Here is a 23,198-nt window from a genome sequence, read left to right as displayed (position 1 = left end):
TTAAAATGATTCACCCAGAAGTGGGAGCCCTTATTTAAATAGGGGGACAGCAGGTCCTACACCACCTTCCCACTAGTGCCAATAGATTCTGGGCAGTTAGGGGGATCTAAGTCACTGTCCTTGCCTTTGTATATTTTGAAGGCGACAGTATATCCTGTCCTGCTCTCACAAAGTTTGTACAACTTTATGCCATACTGTGAGCGCTCGGACAGGATATAATGCCTACAGTGCAGTCTATCCTTGAACAGGACCAGGGACTCATCAATAGCAATATTCTACTAAGGGGTGTATATTGTTTATTGCAAAAAAAAATAATACTAATAATGATGGAGCATAATTTAAATAATCTGGTGAATTGGGGGTGATCTCTGGGGGGTATTGGGAATTATGACTAAAATGGAGGTATTTAAGTAAATCAATATATCTTGTCCTGGACAAGATATTGCTTAAAGCAGGGGTGGACAGAACTGGGTCTGTGCTCCAATATGAGCTTATGGTGAGCTTGTTACTATGCCCATCATAAGGGTCATTGCCCAACATTTATGGATCTCATGGGTGTCAGTGGTGTGCCAGCCCTGGTTTCTGGCCCCTGTGTCAGCTGCCTGACACTGGGCCGCATAAATGGTTGTTTGAGCTGATGGGAGCTCACAAAAACAGGGGTGAAAAAAGTGTATTGGCTCACTGGCATCAATATCTGATGCCAGGAGCAATAAAGGGGGGAATTCGTGGGTCTTCCATATTTGGGGGGACCCACTTTTCCTGTCATGTTCTGTACACATGACTTTAGGTAAAACCTGACCATCATCACCTGTCGCGTCAGATATTGACTCATTAACGCAGCACTAGACATCGCAGATATTGGGTCAATACCTGACACAGCCAGAGAGGCTTCATCATATGACTCCTCAGGGCTGTATATGTGCATATATATATATATATATATATATATATATATATATATATATATATATATATATATATATATATATATATGAACTACACTGCCTACCCAATTACAATTGTTTTTTAATCCCTGCCTAACACCTAAATCCCTCTATGCTATGCCCAATTCCCTCTAACCACCCACCAAACAAATCTAACCCAAACACTACAGATAACTAATGTGTATATATATATATATATATACAGTATATATATATTAACCGTATATAATGGGGGGGTTAATTAGGGTAAATTGGGAAGTTTGGTTATTGGATAGGGTATACATGGAACAAAAATTTGCAGCTGTCACACATAATGCCTCTGATCACAAAGAGGAAGGAGAGAGGCAGAACATCTGCAGTAAGGGTCACATGACATTGTGTAGGGTGACATTGCTGCCAGATGCATGGCTGTGGGGCGCAGCCTTGGATGTGGGGCAGTCCCAGAGAGTGGAAGCAGGCCAGATACACACAAACAGGAGCGCAACAATGTATATTTTACAGGGCATCTTGCGATGTCTTTTCGGGATGTACCGGTACATCCAAAGGGGACTTAATATTTTGTGGTATTTTGGTGAACTTAACTAGTTTGGTATAGTAAAATATTATAATTTTTTCTTAATATTTTCTTTATTTTAATGTATTATTCATAATAAATGTTGGACTAAACACCTAAAAATTGTATCAAAAGAAAGCTCTCTCTTTCCTTGAAAAAAAACCCCCAATATATAATTTGAGTAGTGGCACACAAAAAATGAAATAGGACAAACATAGTGTAAAAAAAGATTCAGGTGTTTGGGCACAAAACAGCCTCAGTAAAAATACAAAACAAGCTTTGTCCTAATTCACTAAAACAGTCTGAACTGTAATCACACCGGCAAACGGTGCTTTGGAGAACAAAGGAGGACTGATGCATTTCCTCCACATTCACCAGTGGCTCCCAAATACGGTTCTCCAGCACATCCTCACCGGGAATCCCTGGCAGTTTTTGGTGACTTCGGTTTTGGGTCCACAAAGAAGAAGAGGCGGTGGTTCACTTTGGGACCTAACACCCGCTCATTTCTGTAACGAAGCAGCGTACGTAGAGGAATACTGCTTTTTATGTACCCGTTTTCTCCTGCACATATTCATATTATTGGGACTTGATACAGCCATTCTCAGCAAACACGCTAAGCTCGCAGAAATAAGGGTTTGAAGAGTTGAAAACCCGCGACACGGCAATCGGTACTCTGAAAAATAACACTAGGAAATCTCTCCACCTTTCAGTTCTTATACCTATCATATTCTTATGAGGTTCTACTCTCAACCCCCCCCTCCCCATGATGTGCTCTTGGTTTGTTTACATTTCTTACCCCTTTAATCTCTACTTCCTCTGACCATCCCCCCGTCGTCTACTATTGCCAGCACTACGTGCCCCAGCTTTACGCCGTGACGTTGTGCTACGTTCCCTAGCGTCGGCAGCGGATTTCCCGTCGTGCTTCGGGGTTCGTCTGGGAGGCTGTGATCAATCTCCGGTGTCACCGGGTGGGAGGATAATGACAGCGGCTCCGGTAATGAGAAGGGAAAGCAGACGTGGTAACAAAGGGAACCCGAGCTGGAAATGATATGCAGAGCATAGCCGGGGCAGTGGATGAAGGGCAGGAGACAGGGAAGGTGGAGAGAGAGAAAGAGGCATAATAAGGGAGGATGGAGAATAGGGAGAGCAACTGGGACTTGCGAGAGGACAGTGAGTAGGAGGTGGTCATAGACTGTGCATTGAGGCGAGCCTGGTGGATTGGGAAGATGGAAGGGGTAGATGGGGGAATGGATAGTTGGGGATATATAGTGAAAATGCTAAAAATCTGATTGGATTTTAGGAGAGTGCGAGTAGATCTGCATTATTGCATTAAGGAAGGAGGAAAGGGGGTGGGGGCAAATGACAGCCAGGGCTAGCACAGAGGCTGGTTTTGGTATGGATTGTATGTTTGTATGGTTTCAGTGTCACAGTATAGTGTGATGTTTAGACTCATAAGTTGATTTCTACAGGTACCCCCATGAAAAGGGTTTAAATCATGTTTACGCTGGTAAATTGCTCACCTGCACATTGTACAGCACTACAGAATATGATGGAGCTATATAAAACAATAAATAATGATATAGCCAGCTGTGTAATGTGCAATTCAGTAGCATTTACTTCCTCTGTATTATTACACTTTGGTGATAATATCCGCAGCTTGGTGTTGGTTGCCGATTCTGGACTGCAGAGGCCATAAACCATCCCCATTAATGCCAGACCTATAGATTAAATTGCAACAATGTTATTGTAGGAAATGCCGTGTAAAAAGCGGTATATGTTCAAGAACAGCATTGGACTAGCGGCCGTAACACGTACTCTTTACATAGCATTTTTAAACGTTTTTCATAAATAACTGAATTTGATATTTGCGGTTTAAGTCTCATAACATTTGTGCTAAATATGTTTTTGTTTTTTTTTAAGTGAGTGTTTACGTTGTATGGTTTCAAATTAAACTTTGGAAGATGATTGTACAAGCCTGAGTCCTCCTGCTTTTCCTTGAGTTTCTCAGAGAAGCCATTCTTACCTTCTGCTAGTTGACTTAAAAACCAAAAATGGCAAGTGGAGGAGGAGGAGGTGGAGGGAGCTGTAAACCAAACTCCAGCAACTGGTGTAAATCTCAAGAAAAGCTTCCAGTACATGTGAGTAAAAACTGTGCAGCCCCCAAATCAGTATATGCATAAGAACACAGAAGATTCCTTTCCGCTATCTGCGTGCACAGTACAGTATTGTTCTAATTTCACAGAGTAATCTGTTCTGAATTGTCAAACGAATAAAGCCGTTATAATTTTTCTAATTTAATGTGATTATTTGTTATTATAGCGTAGAAAAAAATGGCACATAGAGTTTAGCTACTTTCGTAATTAACGTAGCGAGACTGTAATACAGATATAAGAAGAATCACTGACTTGACTGTGCCCTTCCTACAGTAGAAGATTTTTATTGTATCCCCGTGTTAGAAACTAAAATCAACAGTGACGTTTTTTATTTGAATTTAGATTGCAAATATATATGGTAGGATGTTCTCCGGCAACGAAGAGGCTCCTCATTTATTTGCCTGCGTTGCAACCAGGCACCCTGGTTTCAGCAGTAGCACCCCTCCAGTCCCAGTTGTGCTTCTTAAATAGAAGACATTAGAGAAGTGATGACCTTGAGGAAATATTTTAAATTGTAAATATATTTGTAGGCTGACTGTGCAGATCAATACTTTATTACATTATTAATTAGCCTATATACTCTATGCTATTTGTACGTCGAAGATACGCATTACCATAACCTGTCCTATTGTTATAATTCATACGTTCAGGTAGAGGATGCTTTATCCTATTTGGACCAGGTGAAAATTCGCTTTGGGAGTGATCCAGCCACATACAATGGCTTTCTAGAGATCATGAAGGAATTCAAATCTCAGAGGTAAGTGCAAGAGCCGTATCCACAGCTACCTAAATATTGTCTTTGGACTAAACAATTGGGTTTATTTCTAAAGAGTAAATTTGCCTCTATGTTAAAATGAGGTTTATCATCATAGCAACCAGTGAAGCGTTCCCATGGATCGGAACGTTCCATTGTTTCCTATGGTGGCAAGACCTCTTTTCAACCTTTATATTCAACTACCTAATGAGTGTCAGATACAACTGTATGATTACAATAATAAGAAGCAGGTAATGCTATGATGCTATAAAACAGCTATGTTTAGGTTTACTATGCATCACAAATGCCCCATCAAGCGAGTGCATTAGAATGAAATTGTGCTGTGTTCATGGAAAATAAACAGATGCTTTGTCAGTGCAGTTTAAAGTTGTCATTTTATTTTTTTATTAAACAAAAAAACTATGAAATATTTAGCCCTACTCATATCTAGGGACCTTTTTAAGGAAGGCAGACTTGGGCCAAGTGTGCCAACCACAATAGAAGCCTAGATGATAGACAAGCATTATAAGATCAAGTGTAAAAATACTTTTGTATCAGAAACGTAAGTGTTTTATCTCACTGAAAAACAAATGTCACTGTAGCCCAGTCCATAGGGTGATATTTAATAACAAGGACTGCTTGCCTGAGTTTGAGTGTCTTACATTTTTTTTAATTTATTTATTTTATGCAGTATTGACACACCTGGTGTAATCCGTCGGGTTTCCCAGTTGTTTCATGAACACCCGGATCTGATGCTTGGCTTCAATGCTTTTCTACCACTTGGTTATAAAATTGAGCTTCCAAAGAATGGGAAAGTGGTAATGCAGCAATCGCTGACAAGTCCTGTAAGTAACCAATGTTTGGTTCCAATGTTATAAGAATTGTTGCCTTAATGTATACATGAGTAATGTAGGTGTGGTGTTCCCATACAATGATTAAGATTTGCATAACAATACAGAAATACACCATTAGGTATATGGATCTTATGTTTCACCTACCTTTTAGTTATTTAATGGTTACAGATGTCGACATTATTATTATTATTATTATTATTATTATTTTTTATGTACCGCCAACAATTCATGCAGTGTTTCTTACAATACATTTATTCAAGGGGTATGACAAAACTAGAATTGACAGACTAAGACTAATGGATACATTAGGAAAAGAGCACAGCTTACACTCTAAATGGTTACTGTTGATCAGTTGTGGAGAAGTATTAAAACGTATAAAAAAAAATATTGATTTGTCATGAACCTTCACAGGTATCATCGGATGTTGCCTCCAGCTCCTTGCCAAACAGCCGTGTCGCTTTGCCTCATCCATCAGAAAGTTTCCACAGCGAGGTGGTAGCAGAGGAGCCAAGGCAGCCAGAAAAGGAAAAGACACTGCCTCCCCCAGAATCAGATTCGCTGGAATTTCACAATGCCATCAGCTACGTCAATAAAATCAAAACACGTTTTCTAGACAGGCCTGAAATCTACAGGTCCTTCCTGGAAATCCTCCACACTTATCAGGTGAGGACTAAGCGATGCCACCTGAGTTTACCTGGGCAATTCTATTTGAAATTGAAATGTTTTTAATGTGTTATCAGCAGAGGCCTGAGTGGGCCAGTGTTATAATCATTGTTGCCTTAACAATGTATACATGAGTGATGTACGTTTTGGTGTTCCCATACAATGTATTAGATTTGCATGACAATACATCCGTAGGAAAAAAATATTTGGTCTATTACTGTACAGCTAAAAACATCTTGAACTGCTAACAATTTTAAAGATAACCATTAACTTTACAGGTGTCATGTCCACTGTAAGAACTAAAATAAAAAGAATCCACCCATTTTAGACTTATTTCTGTGAATTGGATAGATTCTTTACTTTATGCGTAGTGCACTTTATCTAAAATAGCAGTGTTGGCTCTGTATTTTATCACACATACCTCCACAGAGCAGGAATAATATGTGTATAAAAGTGGCTTTAGCAGGGAGGATTAATCAAAATGTTGAGCAATTAAGACTTTATTCATTGGTGCAAGTTAAAGTGTCTAGACCAAATCGCCAAACTACAACTCCCTGATGCCTGATAAAGGCCTCTTAAAATTGCTTATAGTTATAAAACACAATCTAATAATTTCCTTTATGCTGCAGTGTTCAGGCTAAGGGGTGATGTGTTTTTCCAGCTTGGACCTACCTCTTGAGATAGTTATGTGCTGCTTAGTTATCTATTTCGTTAACATCCACTTATGTGTGCTGGGGTACGCGTGCAAGTGCAGTTATTTCATGTATTATGAGACATTCAGAGTTTATTCCAGCTGACCTTAACGTATGTCCGCAGGTAACGTTATTTATTATTGTGACAAAAGAATTTCAGTCGCTTCTTAAGACCTGTCATAAAAATGAACACACAATGTTTAAATGCATAATTACATGTTTGTGACAATATTTTGCATTCACCTTGCCTCCTTTACGAGCACGTTTCCCTGTACACACACAAATTATTTGTTGTTTTCTTAAGTTTTGCTTAGGATTCTTTCCAGAGCATAAGTTTGCTGCTGACAAACCTGTTAAAAATATAGTTCAGCAAACATCTGAGTAAAGTAGTATGCAATATGCTTAGGTTTTTTATATTATGCAGTAGATTAAAAGGCCAAGTAAGATCCATTACTACACTATTTGTTATTTACTTTTTGCAATACTTTTAGGTTGGTGTGAAACCGTGTTTGTTTGGTTTTTCTTTATTTAAATATTAGATTTCTTCTGGGATAGGTATGAGGTGTTTTGAGACGTTTTTACATTTTAAACAATTGTTTAAATTTTTTCACATTGTTTTTCACGTAGTGCGATCAGCTACAGGAGTGTCACCAAAGACCCCTGCAGGGCCACTTTAAGGTAACCCTCCTGTGATGTTAGCACTGACACAGCAAGAAGCATTGCCTGAAAATCTGTTCTGGTGTTTAAATCTGTTTAGTGTAACAGCGTTTAATACAAGCACCAATACACACAGTTGGTTGGTTTGGTATGAATGATGGACGGGTACTGCTGATCAAGGGAACATCAGGCGGAAAGAGGTTAAGTGATTTAGTTTTACTCATTTACATGTAATATTTTCTCAAGTTTTCTGGTGTAATAGAAGAAAAGTGATTCTCAACACTAACATCAGATTTTGCATTGCTTTAATTCTTTTGGCAGGAAGGGGTATTCAAGGTACACAGCAAATGCATTTTTTCCCTTCAAATGAGTCAATGCAGTTAGCGATGTGTTGATGGATTGAATGTGATGGGCATACGTCTATTTTCTTTTAAAATTGACAATGTAACAATGTATGTACAATGTGTCACCCTTCTTATCAAGGGAAGCCCTTTTAGAAAGTGTTATCCTTTCTAAAGTCATTATGTAGAAACATAGTGCTGAAGTATTCAGGAATAATTTGTTCCCTTTGTCTTTGTAGAAGGATCAGCTGAATCCAAAAGGTCGTCCATTTCGGGGCATGTCAGAAGAAGAGGTATTCACAGAAGTTGCCAGTCTGTTCCGTGGTCAGGAGGACCTGTTATCTGAATTTGGCCAGTTTCTTCCAGAAGCAAAGAGATCTTTGGTAAAGAAAGGAATTTAGTTGGGAAGCTGTATTAAATGTATCAGATGCTTTTGATAGCTCAGTTTACTAATATAGGCCATAGTATACTCATGGTATTCTCCTAGGGTAGCCACAAACAACAAGGATCACGCAGAACACCAGTTATTTTTAATGGTGTATATTATTATTACATAAAGTAATCTTTGGGATAAAATCTTATTTTATAGTGCCATCACAGGTGTAGTATACCAATCTCTAAAATAAGGTATGATTGGTACCATCTTGGGACTCTGGTTATCATTTTACTCTGCAGTATATTTTAGTAATCTGAAGATCACTGCCGTTTTTATGGTTATCATATTTTCGACTTTTGGGTATTTTGTAAAAAACCTTCCAATTGTGCTGATCAACCGATATCGACGCAAGGGAGACACAGAAAAAACAAAAGCAATCCTTTTAATGTTACTTAATAGAATATAGCAGCATGTTTTATGTTCTAGCAGTTACCAGATGAGTCTGCCATGTTTTATTTATTTTAAACAAATTGCTTGTTTTTAGAGAAGGTGGTAAAAAGCAGATTCAAAACATAACCAGAATTTTCTGCTCATTTGTAACTTTTGCTTTATTCGCTTTAGTTCACTGGAAATGGTGCTTGTGATCTTAGCAGTGCCCGTAAACTTGAATACCAGCGAAACTTAGAACACAGCCGGAAGCGCTCCAGATCGCTTATGCTTCGCCCTATGTCCTGTCCTTCCAAGGTAAAGAAAAGTAATTAATTCATAAGGGAAATTGTCGCTTGCCCCAGCTTTTCGTCACTCACTGACACCATTCTCCCCATTTTACAGAAAAAAATTAAGATGCGCAAGTCAAAGGACCAGTCTGTGGCCAATGTGGGGAAGTATGGTACACTGCAGGAGTTCTCTTTCTTTAACAAGGTTGGTTTTTACTCCGTATTTACAGCATTTGCTGTAAGAGTGCATAGACATTAAATCCACTTCCACATCGCACTTTTCCTGTGATAAATCGTAGTGTATCCAAAATTATCCAGTTAATTACACTTTCATGCAGTATACAGATTCCACAGGTATCCTAGCAAAACATGATCTACCTCTAGCACACAAAATACATTGTATGAACAACTTTGAAAGCAGCTTCTTTTGTTTAAGAGGCAAAACAAGAGAAAGACACTAGTACGGGTAAGAGGCAAAATTGCTCAAAAGACACTAGTACTTCCCGCTTTGCAGATCGATTGCTGTTAACAAAATGGACCTGTAAAAAAAAAAAAAGCCTATTCGCCTCTTAATATAATATAAAGGTGATTATCTTTACCAGCGATGCATTTTTTTTCTTCTTCTAAGGTTCGACGAGTGTTGAAGAGCCAAGAGGTGTATGAAAACTTCTTACGATGCATTGCCCTCTTCAATCAGGAACTTGTCTCTGGTTCCGAGCTCCTCCAGTTGGTCACGCCCTTTTTAGGGTATGTTTGTCCTTGTATTATGCCTGTATAACTGTATAAAAAATCATGAAAGATACAATGTATAAAACTCTTTATCCCCTTGGGGTTTTTTTTTTTCTCCAGGAAGTTCCCAGAGCTCTTTGCACAGTTCAAGTCTTTTCTTGGCGTGAAAGAACTCTCGTTTGCCACACCAGTCACAAATGATCGTTCTAATGAAGGCATTGGACGAGAGATTGACTATGCATCATGTAAACGTATTGGATCAAGTTACAGGGCACTCCCGAAGACTTACCAGCAACCAAAGTGCAGCGGGAGAACTGCGGTCTGCAAAGAGGTGCATAGTTTATACTTGTTTACACAATTCAACACTGCATATATAGCTGCAGGACCCATGTACCCCATGGAATATGTGCATTAACTAATATGTTGAATAATACAAGGCCTATGTTGCCACTGTTTGATTACTCACTCCATTCTACATCCAGCTAATCATTTTTTTAAGTTGGTGGAGTAAGAAGTGGCCTGGCAAAATAACGGGGACTGACTGCAAGCTGTGTTGAGAGGCTCTCTCAATAGAGAGAGGTGTGTGGGAATGTGTGTATGTGTGTAGGTATATATTTGTGATGCAAATCTGTATAACGTCTGTCTTCCCTCTCCTGCAGGTACTGAATGATACTTGGGTGTCCTTTCCAGCATGGTCCGAGGACTCCACTTTTGTCAGTTCCAAGAAAACCCCATATGAGGAGCAACTTCACCGATGCGAAGACGAGCGCTTTGAGGTAAAAAAAAAAATTTTGAGGTTAGACCAACTGTTTCAGCAGCTTTTAAAGGTCTAATTAATGTGACCCACTAACTGTTTTGTAACCTATTAACGTGCTGCTTAGTCTTTCTTGGTTAGAATAGTATAAAAGATGTGTTGTGTTTATAAAATCCCAGTGTTTGTTCAAAGACATTGTTCTTCTGTTAAAAGCAAAATATAGTTGAACATAAGTAGGAAGAAAGCAAACTATATCGGCATATAGCATGATCTCCCTATCGGCATATCTCCCATCTGCTACGTTTGGGCTAGTTCTGTTCATAGTAACATCGTTTTTCTTCTACATATGGCATGATTACTTCAGATTACACCACTAACATTTTTGCATAGCGAGCTGTGTTGTGTGAGCCCGTTTAATAAATTGTGCTAATCTCATTGGATCTACTTTCTCTAAAATGTGATGTTTTGACATGACTAGGGAAACTAAGACCCACTCTTGAAAGCTGAAATCTTGCTCTATTAAGTCTTTATTTGTTTCCAGTTGGATGTGGTGTTGGAAACCAACTTGGCCACCATCCGTGTGTTAGAGAGTGTACAAAAGAAGCTTTCCCGTATGTCTCCGGAAGACCAGGAAAAGTTCCGACTGGATGACTGCTTGGGGGGCACCTCTGAGGTTATCCAGCGCCGTGCCATCTTCCGGATCTATGGGGATAAAGCTCCAGATATCATAGAAAGTTTAAAGAAAAACCCAGTCACTGCTGTACCTGTGGTATTAAAGCGGTGAGTGTGGATCACTCATTACTGCATCATATTTTTTGAGGATCTAGAACCAGGGGGCCCTATGTCTACCCTGATGAAAGTTTGACAGTGGGAGATTTCACTTAAACAAAAACCAAAATGAAAGTGCCGCTATTCCATCAAATTCTTTTTTTGCTTCTTATATTTTTCAAATGTGCCAAGACATTTGGTGAGGAGCACACATGGTTCACTTTCCGTGTCGGCCAGTTAGCTAAGGTACAAACTGACCACATTAGTGCTCGTCTCCAGCTGATCTGCAGTCATTGAAAACGCAATTTGCACGTGCATAATTTTCATATGGCTTTAGCTTCTTTGAGTTAGCTAGTTAAAACACCTAGGATACCATAACATTGCTCCCTAGTGGTAATATTGCCTTTGGAGCTATGTAGCTGTCATAGCGCTTTCGTATTTACACATTAAAGTGTTGAAATATCATTAGATAGGTAGAACTAGTTGTATATTCTAGTAAACCACCATAATGTAAGACTTGATTATACATCAATTAGATACACTAATACACAATAAGCTATTAAAAGAATTTATCTTTAAACCAGATGTTTTCCTATTGGTTATTTTATTATGGTTTGTCTTTCCAGGTTGAAAGCAAAAGAGGAGGAATGGCGCGAGGCTCAGCAAGGGTTCAACAAGACCTGGCGGGAGCAGTACGAAAGGGCGTACCTAAAATCTCTAGACCACCAGGCTGTCAACTTCAAACAGAACGACACCAAGGCCTTGCGCTCCAAGAGCTTACTTAACGAAATCGAAAGTGTCTATGATGAGGTGAGGTGTCCTGCAACGTCTCAACAATTTACTAGTCCAGCATAGAAAATGATATATAGAAATATAGATTATCCTGTGTGTGACAGTTTATTTATAATTATCTCTCAAATATCCACAATTTCTTATTTACTATTTACCCCACCCAACATTATCAGTCATAAAACTGTGTATTTGATTAGGAGGCAGGAAACTAATAGTAAATATATTTAAAAAGATATCATGACAAAAAACTTATTCTGCATCCTTCAAGATTTCTGTTATTTGTTAATTGAATAAGCTTTTTGAAGAAACCTTCTTCTTTATGGGCACTTACATACAGAGCAAACATTTATTTTTGTCCATTTTGCATCCTTGATCCACAGCATCAGGAGCAGCACCCGGAGGGCAGGACAACTACATCCAGTGGCCCCCACTTAATCTACACCTATGAGGATTGGCAAATTCTGGAGGATGCTGCATCACTGATCAGCTACTATGTGAAAAGGCAGCCAGCCATTCAGAAGGAAGACAAGGACACCATTTGGCAGATATTGCACCAGTTTATCCCTGAGCTGTTTTTCTCTGCATCAGCTTCCTGCCAGTCGCTGTTCACTGGATCCAGTGAAGAGACTCCAACAGAAAGCAATACAGACACTACTTCTGTACCTGAACTCCCTGAGCGTAGGAGGAGAAGTGTGACCCCAAGTGGGACTCAGGAACCAAGCACTCCAACATGGACCCCCTCTGAACCACCTTCCAAAAACACAGAGGAAATGTACAGCCTTTTCTTCACAAACAACAATTGGTACTTTTTCTTGCGGTTGCACCACACACTGTGTGCCAGACTTCTAAGGATTTATCGACAGGCGCAGATTCAACTTCTAGAATACAGGACAGAGAAAGAAAGGGAGAAACTGCTGTGTGAGGGCAGAAAAGAAAAATCTAATGGGCCAGCCATGGAGCTCCGACTCAAGCAGCCCAGTGAGATTTTTACATTAGTTTTTTGTTATTTTTGCATGCACAACCATTATTATTTATTACTAGTATTTATTATGAAAGCCGCATTTAATGTGTTTTCCCTTTTTCTTTTTACACTGGTTTCTATAATTTGTTTACCATAATCTTCAAAATATGCTTGTTGTCGATGTCAAAGGTACTGTTCCACCTATTCTGCTGAATTTAATATATTAGAAGCTTCATCTATAAGTACTGTTGAAGGTCCAAACCACTTAAAGAAAATAATCTACCTCTTCTTTAATCATGTAGGAAATCTTGGCATGACGCAGAAAATGCAAGCGCTAATAACTGAGATTATCGGCGTAAGAACTTAAAGAGCTTTGTAGATAGTAAATTATCACCTATAAACTGCGCTCACCAATTGACCTGTATTGGTGAAAAGTCATGTTTAATCTCACCCACCCCCTCTTATCTCTACGCCCACATAGAGATAAAAAGTACAAATATGGGTACCAGGGTGAGATGGGCAAGCACACACAACCAGTGTACAGCAGTGTACTGTTCTCTAGATGTGCAAGCTGTAAACACCTGTGGTAAAACATTGTCACATGAATGTAGCTTCCCCAAACACCCAATGATATCCTCGTGGAACAAGCAAGTAGGAGAGTGGAGAGAGCATCAACAAAATGTAAAAATTAAATAACCAGTAAAAACATCTTGCGTTAAAATAAGGAACATTCAGCCTCCAAAGTCCTCAGTATGATACAGTGGTGTCCTGTCTCTGTAGAGGAGCTGCCAAGACTGTCAACGGCACTGGCAACCGAAATGTGCCAAAAAAGCTGCCTTCAAACTCCTCACACAATTCATTTCACCCACTACTGACAAGCTTGTGTAGGGCTTCCCCAAGGTGTGTTACTTGCTTGTGATCATCCAGAAGATAATATACACAATTCCATTCACTTCCTGGTTAAGTAGCCTTGTCCAGTGGACTCTGTCATCCCCACTTTTTTCTGCTTCAGAAATGTCTGTTTTTATGTAATTAAGTACTTAGTGGAAGGAAGCTTAAGTTGTAAACTTAAATTCTTTAACTGAAACTACCAATGCTACCGGAGTTTTTGTTTGACTTTAAATGTTTGAAAATTGAATATGATGCTTTGCAGGCCAGTGTCCTTTTAGTTATATCAAATTCTGCTAAAAACTGGAAAGGCAAAACATTACAACTTGCAAAATCATCCCTTAGGTTTGATGCTGGTCCTAGTGCAGCCTTTGTAACTTATGTGCTGTATGGGTTTGCTTTTGCAGGTGAAGTTGAATTGGAAGAGTATTATCCTGCATTCCTGGACATGGTAAGGAATTTACTTGTTGGGAATTTGGACCCAACGCATTATGAGGATACCCTTCGAGAGATGTTCACCATACATGCTTATATTGGCTTCACCATGGACAAGTTAATACAAAACATTACACGACAGGTAAGATTATATCAAGTTTGCTGCACTAACATCACTACATTATCCGTTTATGCAGAGCTGAAAATCATTGGCATGGAAGTAGAGGCTCTGTCTTTTTAAAGTTAGTTAGTGAGTGTTTTCTTTCTTTATATTCCTAGCTACACCATCTAGTGAGTGATGAAATCTGTCTGAAAGTAGTGGAATTGTACCTGAGTGAGAAGAAGCGTGGAGCAGCCGGAGGAAGTCTAGTCTCTCAGTGTGTACGTGCTGCAAAGGAAACCAGCTACCAATGGAAATCAGAGCACTGCATGACAGATGAAAATTGCTTTAAGGTACTTCAGTTAGACCTTCTAATACATGCGTGTCTAGTACAACTTTTTTGTTCTCCTGTTCACTGCAATCAAGATTCCACCCCCCCCAATGCTTTCGCTAAGAGTTATGAATGCAATGGGAAACTGCTATGATGTGAACAGGGTTTAAATGTTTTCCTGATGACTGCATACTAACGCAAATAATGGTTATTTTTTTATTTCTTTTCTACAATTTGAATTAAGAATGTTAATGGGTATCAGTTAATAATGCAGTCTTTTTTGCTGTTAGATAATGTTCCTGCAGAGACAAGGCCAGGTAATAATGACAATAGAGCTGCTGGACACCGAGGATGTACAGACAGAAGATCCTACAGAAGTACAGGTAAGGGGCTGTCCTTCCCGCAGCTTCATGCAGACAGTGATCATTTATGTATAGTTGTGCGCCAACCGATTTGTTTAGCACTTTATAGCTTGGGGGTACAATAAGTGCAGTTGTATAATAAGTACAGTATTCAAGCAGGCTACATTAGAAAAGGAGGACTGTAGGCTTGCAGTTGAAGTATGCAGAATTATTTCCTAACGTCTCTGTGTGTGTTTATATATTATATAAATTCAAGTATTTATTTTACATACCTATTGTTTTTAATGAACGTATTATGTTCAGACGACCATATTTTCTCATTTTACAGCATCTGTCTAATTATGTGGAGCAATACATTAATGTGGAGGGAGTTCAGAACAATCAGAGTGAAGGCTTTTTGTTAAAACCTGTTTTATTGCAGAGGTGAGTGTATAAAGTTTAGAAATTGTTTTTTATAACAGTATAGTGGTGGATAGGTCATAATTTTTCTATTGACTTAGCTGTCCTTTTTTGCTCTCTTCTCTGGGTATTTTATAGTGTTCCTTTGCGTGACATTTTACCTTAACAACTCCCCATTCGGCCGTTTACAATACCTTAACATTTCTGTTGATGGGTTCCACGTTTCTTTGAATTACAATTGATTGTAAGATGACAAGATGAGGGCTGCCCTCTTATGTTACAGTATGCTTGAATGTGTGTTAATGTCGTTAATTTTTGCTCTCCCATATTGTAGCGGCACTACAGAATCAGCTGTTTCTAAATAAATAGCGTGTAATATAATACAGGATTCCATATAGGGCACCTGAAAGACTGCCATGTTTGTGCACCTGTATCTGGTGGTTTAGTTCAGCAGTCTTTTTATGTTCCCTTTAGCATACCAAGCATTTTGGACAATGGTATGCTTCCAGCTTTGTAGGAAGGCCCTTTTCTATTCCAGCATGACTGTGCCCCAGTGCACAAAGCAAGGTCCATTAAGATTTGTTTGGATGAGCTTGGTGTGGAACAAAATTAACAGAGCCCTGACCTCAACCCTGTACTTTGGGATGAGCTGGGACGGAGATTGAGAGCCATCTCGTCCAACATCTGTGCCTGGCCTCACAAATGCTCTACTGAATGAACGGGCAACAATTCCCACAGAAACACTCCAAAATCTTGTGGAAGGACTTCCCAGAAGTGTTGAACCTGTTATAGTTGGGGGACCAACTATGTATTAATGTCTATCTATTTAGAGTGCAGTGTCATCAAAGTCCCTGCTGGTGTAATGGTCAGATGTTCCAAAACTTCTGTCCGTATAGTGTGATTGTAAAGATCACTCTTGTTTACCTCCTCCCCTTAAACAACTAAAACCCATTATCAGATGTTACATTTATAGTATGCGTGTTCTTTCTACTGATTATTTTTCCTTGACCATGTTTCTTTATCTCATCAGGAACATTCGGAATTTCCATGACTGGCAGTGCAGGACAATGCGAGTGATGAAGGATGAGATGAAGTCCTCTTGGAAGAGGCTCATGGGAGTAGAAAGTGCCAGCAATATGGATTGCCGTTTCAGAATCAACAGTCACAAAATGATGTTTATTGTGAACTCTGAAGATTACATGTACCGCTGGGGAACACTGACCAGAGCCAAAGAGGTACAAAACAGAGTACAAGGTTACATAAAAACAGAAGTTGTAAATGTGTCTGAAACACAGGGTAATTCATATCCACTAAGAACTACTTGCTTTTTGCAATGTTGTGTGTGGAATGTAACGAACTGAGTTTAAAAACAGAGGTGCTTCAGTTCTTAGGTACTAGACTGGGGGACCGTTGCACTTACTGGCATCCAAAGGCATAAAGGGATGTTGAGGTTTTAACCATCAATTAAGTGTCAAAAATGCTGATGTGCCGTTTCCAAATATGTAGGGCTGCAACAACAAATGCTCTGAAAAACTCCTTTTTATATAATCCGACCTCAAACAGAGATCGGATTATAACACTAGAATCCAGATCCCCCGCAACGCTGCAGGGGGGACCTGGATTCCCCTCACTGTCAGCCGGTGGGTGTCCGCGCGATGCGCACAGACAACTTCCGTCTCTCCCGGGGGGAGGAGGCAGAGCGGTGTATGGGGAGGAGGGAGGAGGCAGAGCGGTGTATGGGGAGGGGGGAGGAGGGAGGAGGCAGAGCGGTGTATGGGGAGGGGGGAGGAGGAAGGGCGGTGTATGGGGAGGCGGGGAGGAGGCAGAGCGGTGAATGGGGAGGGGGAGGAGGCAGAGCGGTGAATGGGGAGGCCGGAGGAGGCAGAGCGGTGAATGGGGGGGAGGCAGAGTGGTGAATGGGAGGGGGGGGGAGAGGCAGAGTGGTGAATGGGAGGGGGGAGAGTGGTATATGGGAGAGGGGCAGAGTGGTGTATGGGAGAGGGGCAGAGTGGTGTATGGGAGGGGGGGGAGAGGCAGAGTGGTGTATGGGAGGGGGGGAGAGAGGCAGAGTGGTGTATGGGGGGGGAGAGGCAGAGTGGTGTATGGGAGGGGGGGAGAGGCAGAGTGGTGTATGGGAGGGGGGGAGAGGCAGAGTGGTGTATGGGAGGGGGGAGAGAGGCAGAGTGGTGTATGGGTGAGTTATAGTGGTGTATGGGGGTGTAATGAATTTCAGGGAGACAAAGTGGCATATCTGGGGAAGTTAGAGTGGTGAATCAGGGAGTATAATGAATTTCAGGGCATTTATGGGGGGGCGGAGTGGCATATCAGGGTGCACAGTGGCATATAGGGAGGTATAAGGCATAAATGGGGGCGAGTGGCATATTGGAAATTATAAGGCATATCAGGGGGCACGGTGGCATATAGGGGGTATAGGGCATACCGATATTAGGCATATCAGGGGGGCATAAGACATATCTGGGGGTAAAAGGTATGTCAGGGGGCTCAGTTGCATATCACTGGCATATAAGGAGTATAAGGCATATCGGGGGCACAGTGGCATATCAGGGGGCACAGTGGACTCTGGCATATAGGAGGTATAAGGCATATCTGGGGGCAGAGTGGCAAGCTGGGGGTCAGATGTGCATAACTGGGGGCAGTTTGGTAAATAAAAGAAAATATAAACAAGGCTTTTTTCTCATAGTTTTTATTAAATATTTTTTTAGTTTTTATTAAATATGAAAATATGAATTAATATTTACTAATAACTTTGTATTAAAACCTAGTTTGAGAAACAGTGTTTGGGTTCTTGTAGCTTTTATTATTGTCAGTAAAATAAGAAGGTGAATAGAGAAATGCCATTGTGATAAAGTGTAAATTGTAAGTTTTTTATTACATTATTTTAAGTGAAAAAAAATTAGCATTTTTTTTTTATCTGATTAATCGAAAAAATAATCTGCCAACTAATCGATTATTAAAATTTTCGTTAGTTGCAGCCCTACAAATATGCCATGTATAGTAAAGCGGAACCACGCTATCCGATAACAGTGATATAATCACAAAAACATTTTTATTGTAGCATAATTCCAGTCATGCATGCATTTCTTTTGATTATATCACTGTTATCAGAGTGCATGGTGCCACTTAACTATAAACCAATTACGTTTGTGAGGCTGCAGCTCATAACCGCAACACTAGGAAAACAACCTGGCTGATAAAGGACAATCGTGGTGATTGCACTCGGATCATTGTTCTTTTGTATTGTACAGAGAGACCCCGCAGGATTCAGCTTGTGAAAGTACTGTTGTTAAATAGAAAATGACCCAGTAGTTAAAATCGGTAGATAAATAAGTGCTGTTTGCAGTACCCATTTTCCCTGTTTATCCACTGATACGGTTCCCATTTCCATAACATCATTTTCAGATGCTGTGATGTCTACAGCTCATGGTTACTAGTGGCTCCACACTTAAAGCCATATACTTAAAAATAGAAATATTAACATTTTTAATGGACAAAAGAAAAAACTGTCTTCATAGTATAAATGTATACAGTCCAGATTAATATTAATGTTTTTCTATAAATACATATATAATTAGTAAGAGGTTCAGTTATGTGAATTGCCTCTTAGAGGTGGAAGTCTTTCTATTTTTTTTTTTTCTTTTCTAAACTGAGACGTCTTCTGGACTTTAACACGCTGTACACAAATACTCAGTGGCATCAACCATGAGTAGGATATGAATATATAAACTTTATCTATCCAACAGATAGCAAACCTCATTAAAAAAAAAAAAGTGTATTGGTATCTCCAAATTAGAGTAAAAAAAATAATAAATCAACAGTTCATCTGATTTAGAGATGTTGTAACTCTTTTCCTGAAGATAATTTCTGAACAAAACCTTTGTATCCATTAAGGGTGGGTTTTTTGTCTTTATAAATGCTGTATACAATTGCGCAATTGGGGTACTAACTGATCATATATATCCATATATATGTCTATGATTAAGCTACATGAGGCACAAAACACAATTGGCGCTCTTCTTTTGTCTGACTGTCCCCTTAGTGCCTTCAGAGTTGAAAAATACCGATTTTGCATTGGAAATGCTGTATCTACTATTATTTTCGTATTTCTCTGTAATTTGATATCGACTGGCTTTCTTTTCCTTTGGTTGTTAAACCAAAGAGAGTCATCTAATGCTTATATAGAAAAATATTTAAATACAAATCCAGTTTAATGACAAATATGTGGGACTCTTCCAACAAACCTATAAGTAGTGATATACTTACATAACAAAATTATACAATAAATTTGTTTTTTGGAGGCTCGTTCATTTTACTGTAACAATACTGACGCATTGCCTAATTTCCTTTATGCCAGTTCCAGTCAGTGGTCTTCCAGAAGCACCATGAGAAGTTTTCAGCATGGCACAACCGTTGGCTGCAGGAGAATGTCAGTTCCAGAGCAGCCGAACTTGTGCAAGACTGGCTGACTGGTGAGGAAGACGAAGATATGGTCCCCTGCAAGACTGTGTGTGAACTTTCAGAGGTTCATGGCATGACTGTCACCAGATATCGAGTCCAGTACACTCGCCAAGCTGTTTCTCCGTGACACATTCAACTATTTCCCTCCCGTATCTATATTTGCTGCTCAATCTTTTTTTTTTTTTTTTTTTTTTTATAGGGCTGTTTATTTTTATTTAGCTATTTTGTAAGGGGGTGCTATTGAACTTGGTGATGCTGGACATTTAACATCAGTGCCAAAAGTCTCTCTAGTAACAGATTATTCCCTAATCTAAACACTGGCTGTTAAGTGGTGCAAGGGCAATCTATGAACCCTTTCTGTGCAAAAAATTGGTTGATGAACTATAACTAAAAATAATTATGAAATGGTTAAATAAGTATTCACTAATTATGGGAAAATGATTGGTCCTGGTCTATATCCAGTGCCCTGTGTTGATTGCTGAAGATCCACTCTGTTGCTGGGAAAATATCCAAAAATATTTATAAAAAAGAAAAACATTAAATGAGTGTTTTTGCTGTTGACGTTTTAATTCCTAAGCAACACTTGTATTGATTTTATCCAAGACATATGAAAAGAGAAATAAAAAAAAATTTCTTTTCTGTAGTTGTTTGTAAAAACTGCTTGTTTTACAATCAACATTTTATGGAGGGGTGGGTGTAATTTTATTTAAGAACTAATAAGGATAGAGAACGAACTCTTTCCTGTATCCCTCCGTGTTTTGGGACAGGCGGTGTAAACTAGTAATTAAAGGGTTAACTCTGATTCTTGACAATGAAGCACTTGGGAGGCCCTTAAATATAATTGGTTTCTAAACTGCCTTGTTCCAGTAACCCATAGTACTGGGTACCTGAACACAGTATTTCAACTCTTAGTAATTATAGGAAAATGAAAAAAAGGAAAGTTGTTTATTACTCTGAATAATAATGCCGCATCATGTTTTTTTTTTTTATATGTGTATACTGACCTGCATAATGGTTATATTGAATAAATCAAGTGCTGTAAATCTAGAACAATGTACGCCTCTTCATGCAGTTCCTTTAAAGCCCTGTGTGGTAATGCAGATGTATGTTGCACAGTGGGAACCTAGATGTCTGAGTAATAAATTGGTCATATGGGTCAGTGAATACTAATGTACATTTTTCAGTTGATCATAGATTTTTGTGATTTTCTGATTCTAGCTTTTGCTTATACCATGAAAATGTGTTGATCTGTGATGAATCAATGTTCATATTCTTAATTGTGCATTATGATGGGTCAACCTTTAATAGTTTCTAATGCATTCGTGGTGTAGCTGGTCCTTTTTATATATTTAAATTGGCCCTTCATAATACCTACATTTTATTTTGATAAACATATGGGCTGGACTATTATTGAATGTCACCCTTGAGATATTAAAGTAGTGTTCTGCTTTCAATATGTTCATGCAGCTGCATTGCAATGTTGGGTAGGACTATATTCACTGTTATTGTGGAAGTTTACATTTCTACGGTTCTAGTATTTATCAGCAATACATTTTTTTACATCTAAAAACTATTTGATAGCAAATATGTTTTCTCTTTCCTGTGTGATTCCTGAAAGAAACTCCATAAATATGTCACTAAATGCAGTTCAGTAATACCAGGCAGTTTTTTCATGGATGTAACAACAATCCCATGTGTGTGTGTGTGTCTAAGCACCGGATCCATGTTTGGATTACTGTTTGAGAAGTTCCACAGAGTACCAGGCCAAGCCATACAGCTTTATCTGTTCTTACCTGAACGTCAGTGAAGTTTTCTACATGTTTTTCTGTGGGGGTCATACCTGTAGTTTGTAGTAGTTAGAATCTGGAAAACCTAATGGGACTTACCAACATGAAAGGTTTTCTCCAACTAAGTATATGTAAAGTGCTTCCCTGGGGTATGTGAGTAACTGATTTCCATCTAATTTTATACATTCCATAAACTGTAGAGCAATACTTGTTATTGTACTGGTCAGCAATATTCAAAAATTGTGTTCTAGAAAAATGTCTGGTGTGAAAAACGTATGTCCAACTCATCCACTATGAAAGTGTCATGCTCCTGCAGGTCATGGACACCTCCGCTATATTATGCATCGGAGATGACAAGGCAATTACATGTGACATCCACTTTTGTTGTAGGCAGGTCACACCCACAGCAGCAAAATGTAACCCCTCAATCCCAGTGTTCCATGGCAAATATAGGTACAGTGGATACAAAAAATCTACACACCCTTGTTAAAATGCCAAGTTCTTGTGATGTTAAAGAATGAGACAGATAAATCATGTATGAATTTTTTCCACCTTTAATGTGACCTATAACGTGAACAATTCAATTGCAAAACAAGCTGAAATCTTTGACGGGGGAAAAACAATAACCTGGTTGCATAAGTTTGCTCTTATAACTGTGGCTGTGTTCGGAATTAACCAATCACATTGAAACTCATGTTAAATAGAAGTCATTACACACCTGCTATCATTTAAAGTGACCGTGATTAATCACAAATAAAGTTGGGCTGTCCTAGTAGGATTTACCTGACATTTGCTTATTTGCATCTCAAAGCAAAAGCCATGGTCTGCAGAGAGTTTCCAGAGCATCAGATAGATCTCAATGTTGAAAGATCTCAGTAAGGAGAAGGGTACAAAATAATTTCCAAAGCATTAGATATACCATGGAACACTGAAGACAGTCATCATCAAGTGGAGAAAATATGGCACAACCAAGACATTACTAAGAACTGGACGTCCCTCCAAAATTGATGAAAAGACAGAGTGGATATGAGTTTAAGGATATGAGAATTAATTATGGCTGAATGGCTGTCTACACCTTAAGACAGAATTTTTCTCATGATATTACAGAGACCTGTTCTTCAGAAATCATTGGTGTTTGCTTTAACATATGTCTTCGCTGATTCTTATGGTGACTGATAACGAAGCTGATTTTTGAAGTTGATAAGTGGGCCTAATTAATACAGAACGGCTGAAGTTTTGAATATTGGAAACAATTAGAAGAAATTGGTTGATTATAACGGCTTTATAAAGAAGACCGTGCTTAGTCCTCTAGAGAAATTTGCTCTTCATGAAACAATATAAGAATGCGTTTAAACAATTTTATGAGTCTCAATATAATCTAAACTGGATAATTGTGTCCAATTAATACAGAACAGGTGAGGTTTGGATTGTGAACGGGGAGGGGAAAAAAAAAAAAAAAGAGAGAGAGATTGGCCGGGTACTTTATTAAGGATTAACCCCTTCAATCCCAGGGGTTTTTGGAACCTCAAAGCCCAGAGCAATTTTGCCATTTTTGGAGTATGTCGGTTTAGCGATTATTCTCCTTTCCTGTGAATAGTGTACCCATGTAAACTATATATTGTTTTTTCAAGGAGCGATAGAGCTTTCGTTTGATACCATAGTTGGATGATTAGCTGAAAATTTAGAATGAGAAATTTAGTAAAAACTAGCAAA

The 23,198-nt window shown here is 39.1% G+C and overlaps 1 protein-coding gene across 1 annotated transcript; it reads left to right on the top strand.

The window, feature by feature from the left end:
* The first annotated feature begins 3,548 nt into the window (after nucleotides 1-3,548).
* LOC149289508 (paired amphipathic helix protein Sin3b-like) lies at nucleotides 3,549-19,825 on the top strand. Its single transcript, XM_089490576.1, has 19 exons — nucleotides 3,549-3,635; nucleotides 4,301-4,407; nucleotides 5,096-5,249; nucleotides 5,670-5,921; nucleotides 7,851-7,994; nucleotides 8,609-8,731; nucleotides 8,819-8,908; nucleotides 9,332-9,450; nucleotides 9,553-9,763; nucleotides 10,092-10,208; nucleotides 10,728-10,966; nucleotides 11,581-11,764; nucleotides 12,127-12,724; nucleotides 14,003-14,172; nucleotides 14,310-14,483; nucleotides 14,752-14,844; nucleotides 15,152-15,246; nucleotides 16,253-16,457; nucleotides 19,595-19,825. The coding sequence occupies exons 1-19, from the start codon at nucleotides 3,549-3,551 to the stop codon at nucleotides 19,823-19,825; spliced, it is 3,393 nt and encodes a 1,130-aa protein (XP_089346702.1).
* Nucleotides 19,826-23,198: the final 3,373 nt, after the last annotated feature.

This window comes from Sceloporus occidentalis, unplaced genomic scaffold (assembly GCF_023333645.1).
Source record: "Sceloporus occidentalis isolate IW3139 unplaced genomic scaffold, rSceOcc1.0.p SCAF_45, whole genome shotgun sequence".
NCBI lineage: Eukaryota > Metazoa > Chordata > Lepidosauria > Squamata > Phrynosomatidae > Sceloporus > Sceloporus occidentalis.
Note: the sequence above shows the minus strand (reverse complement) of the source record. Positions and strands in the feature narration are given on the sequence as shown.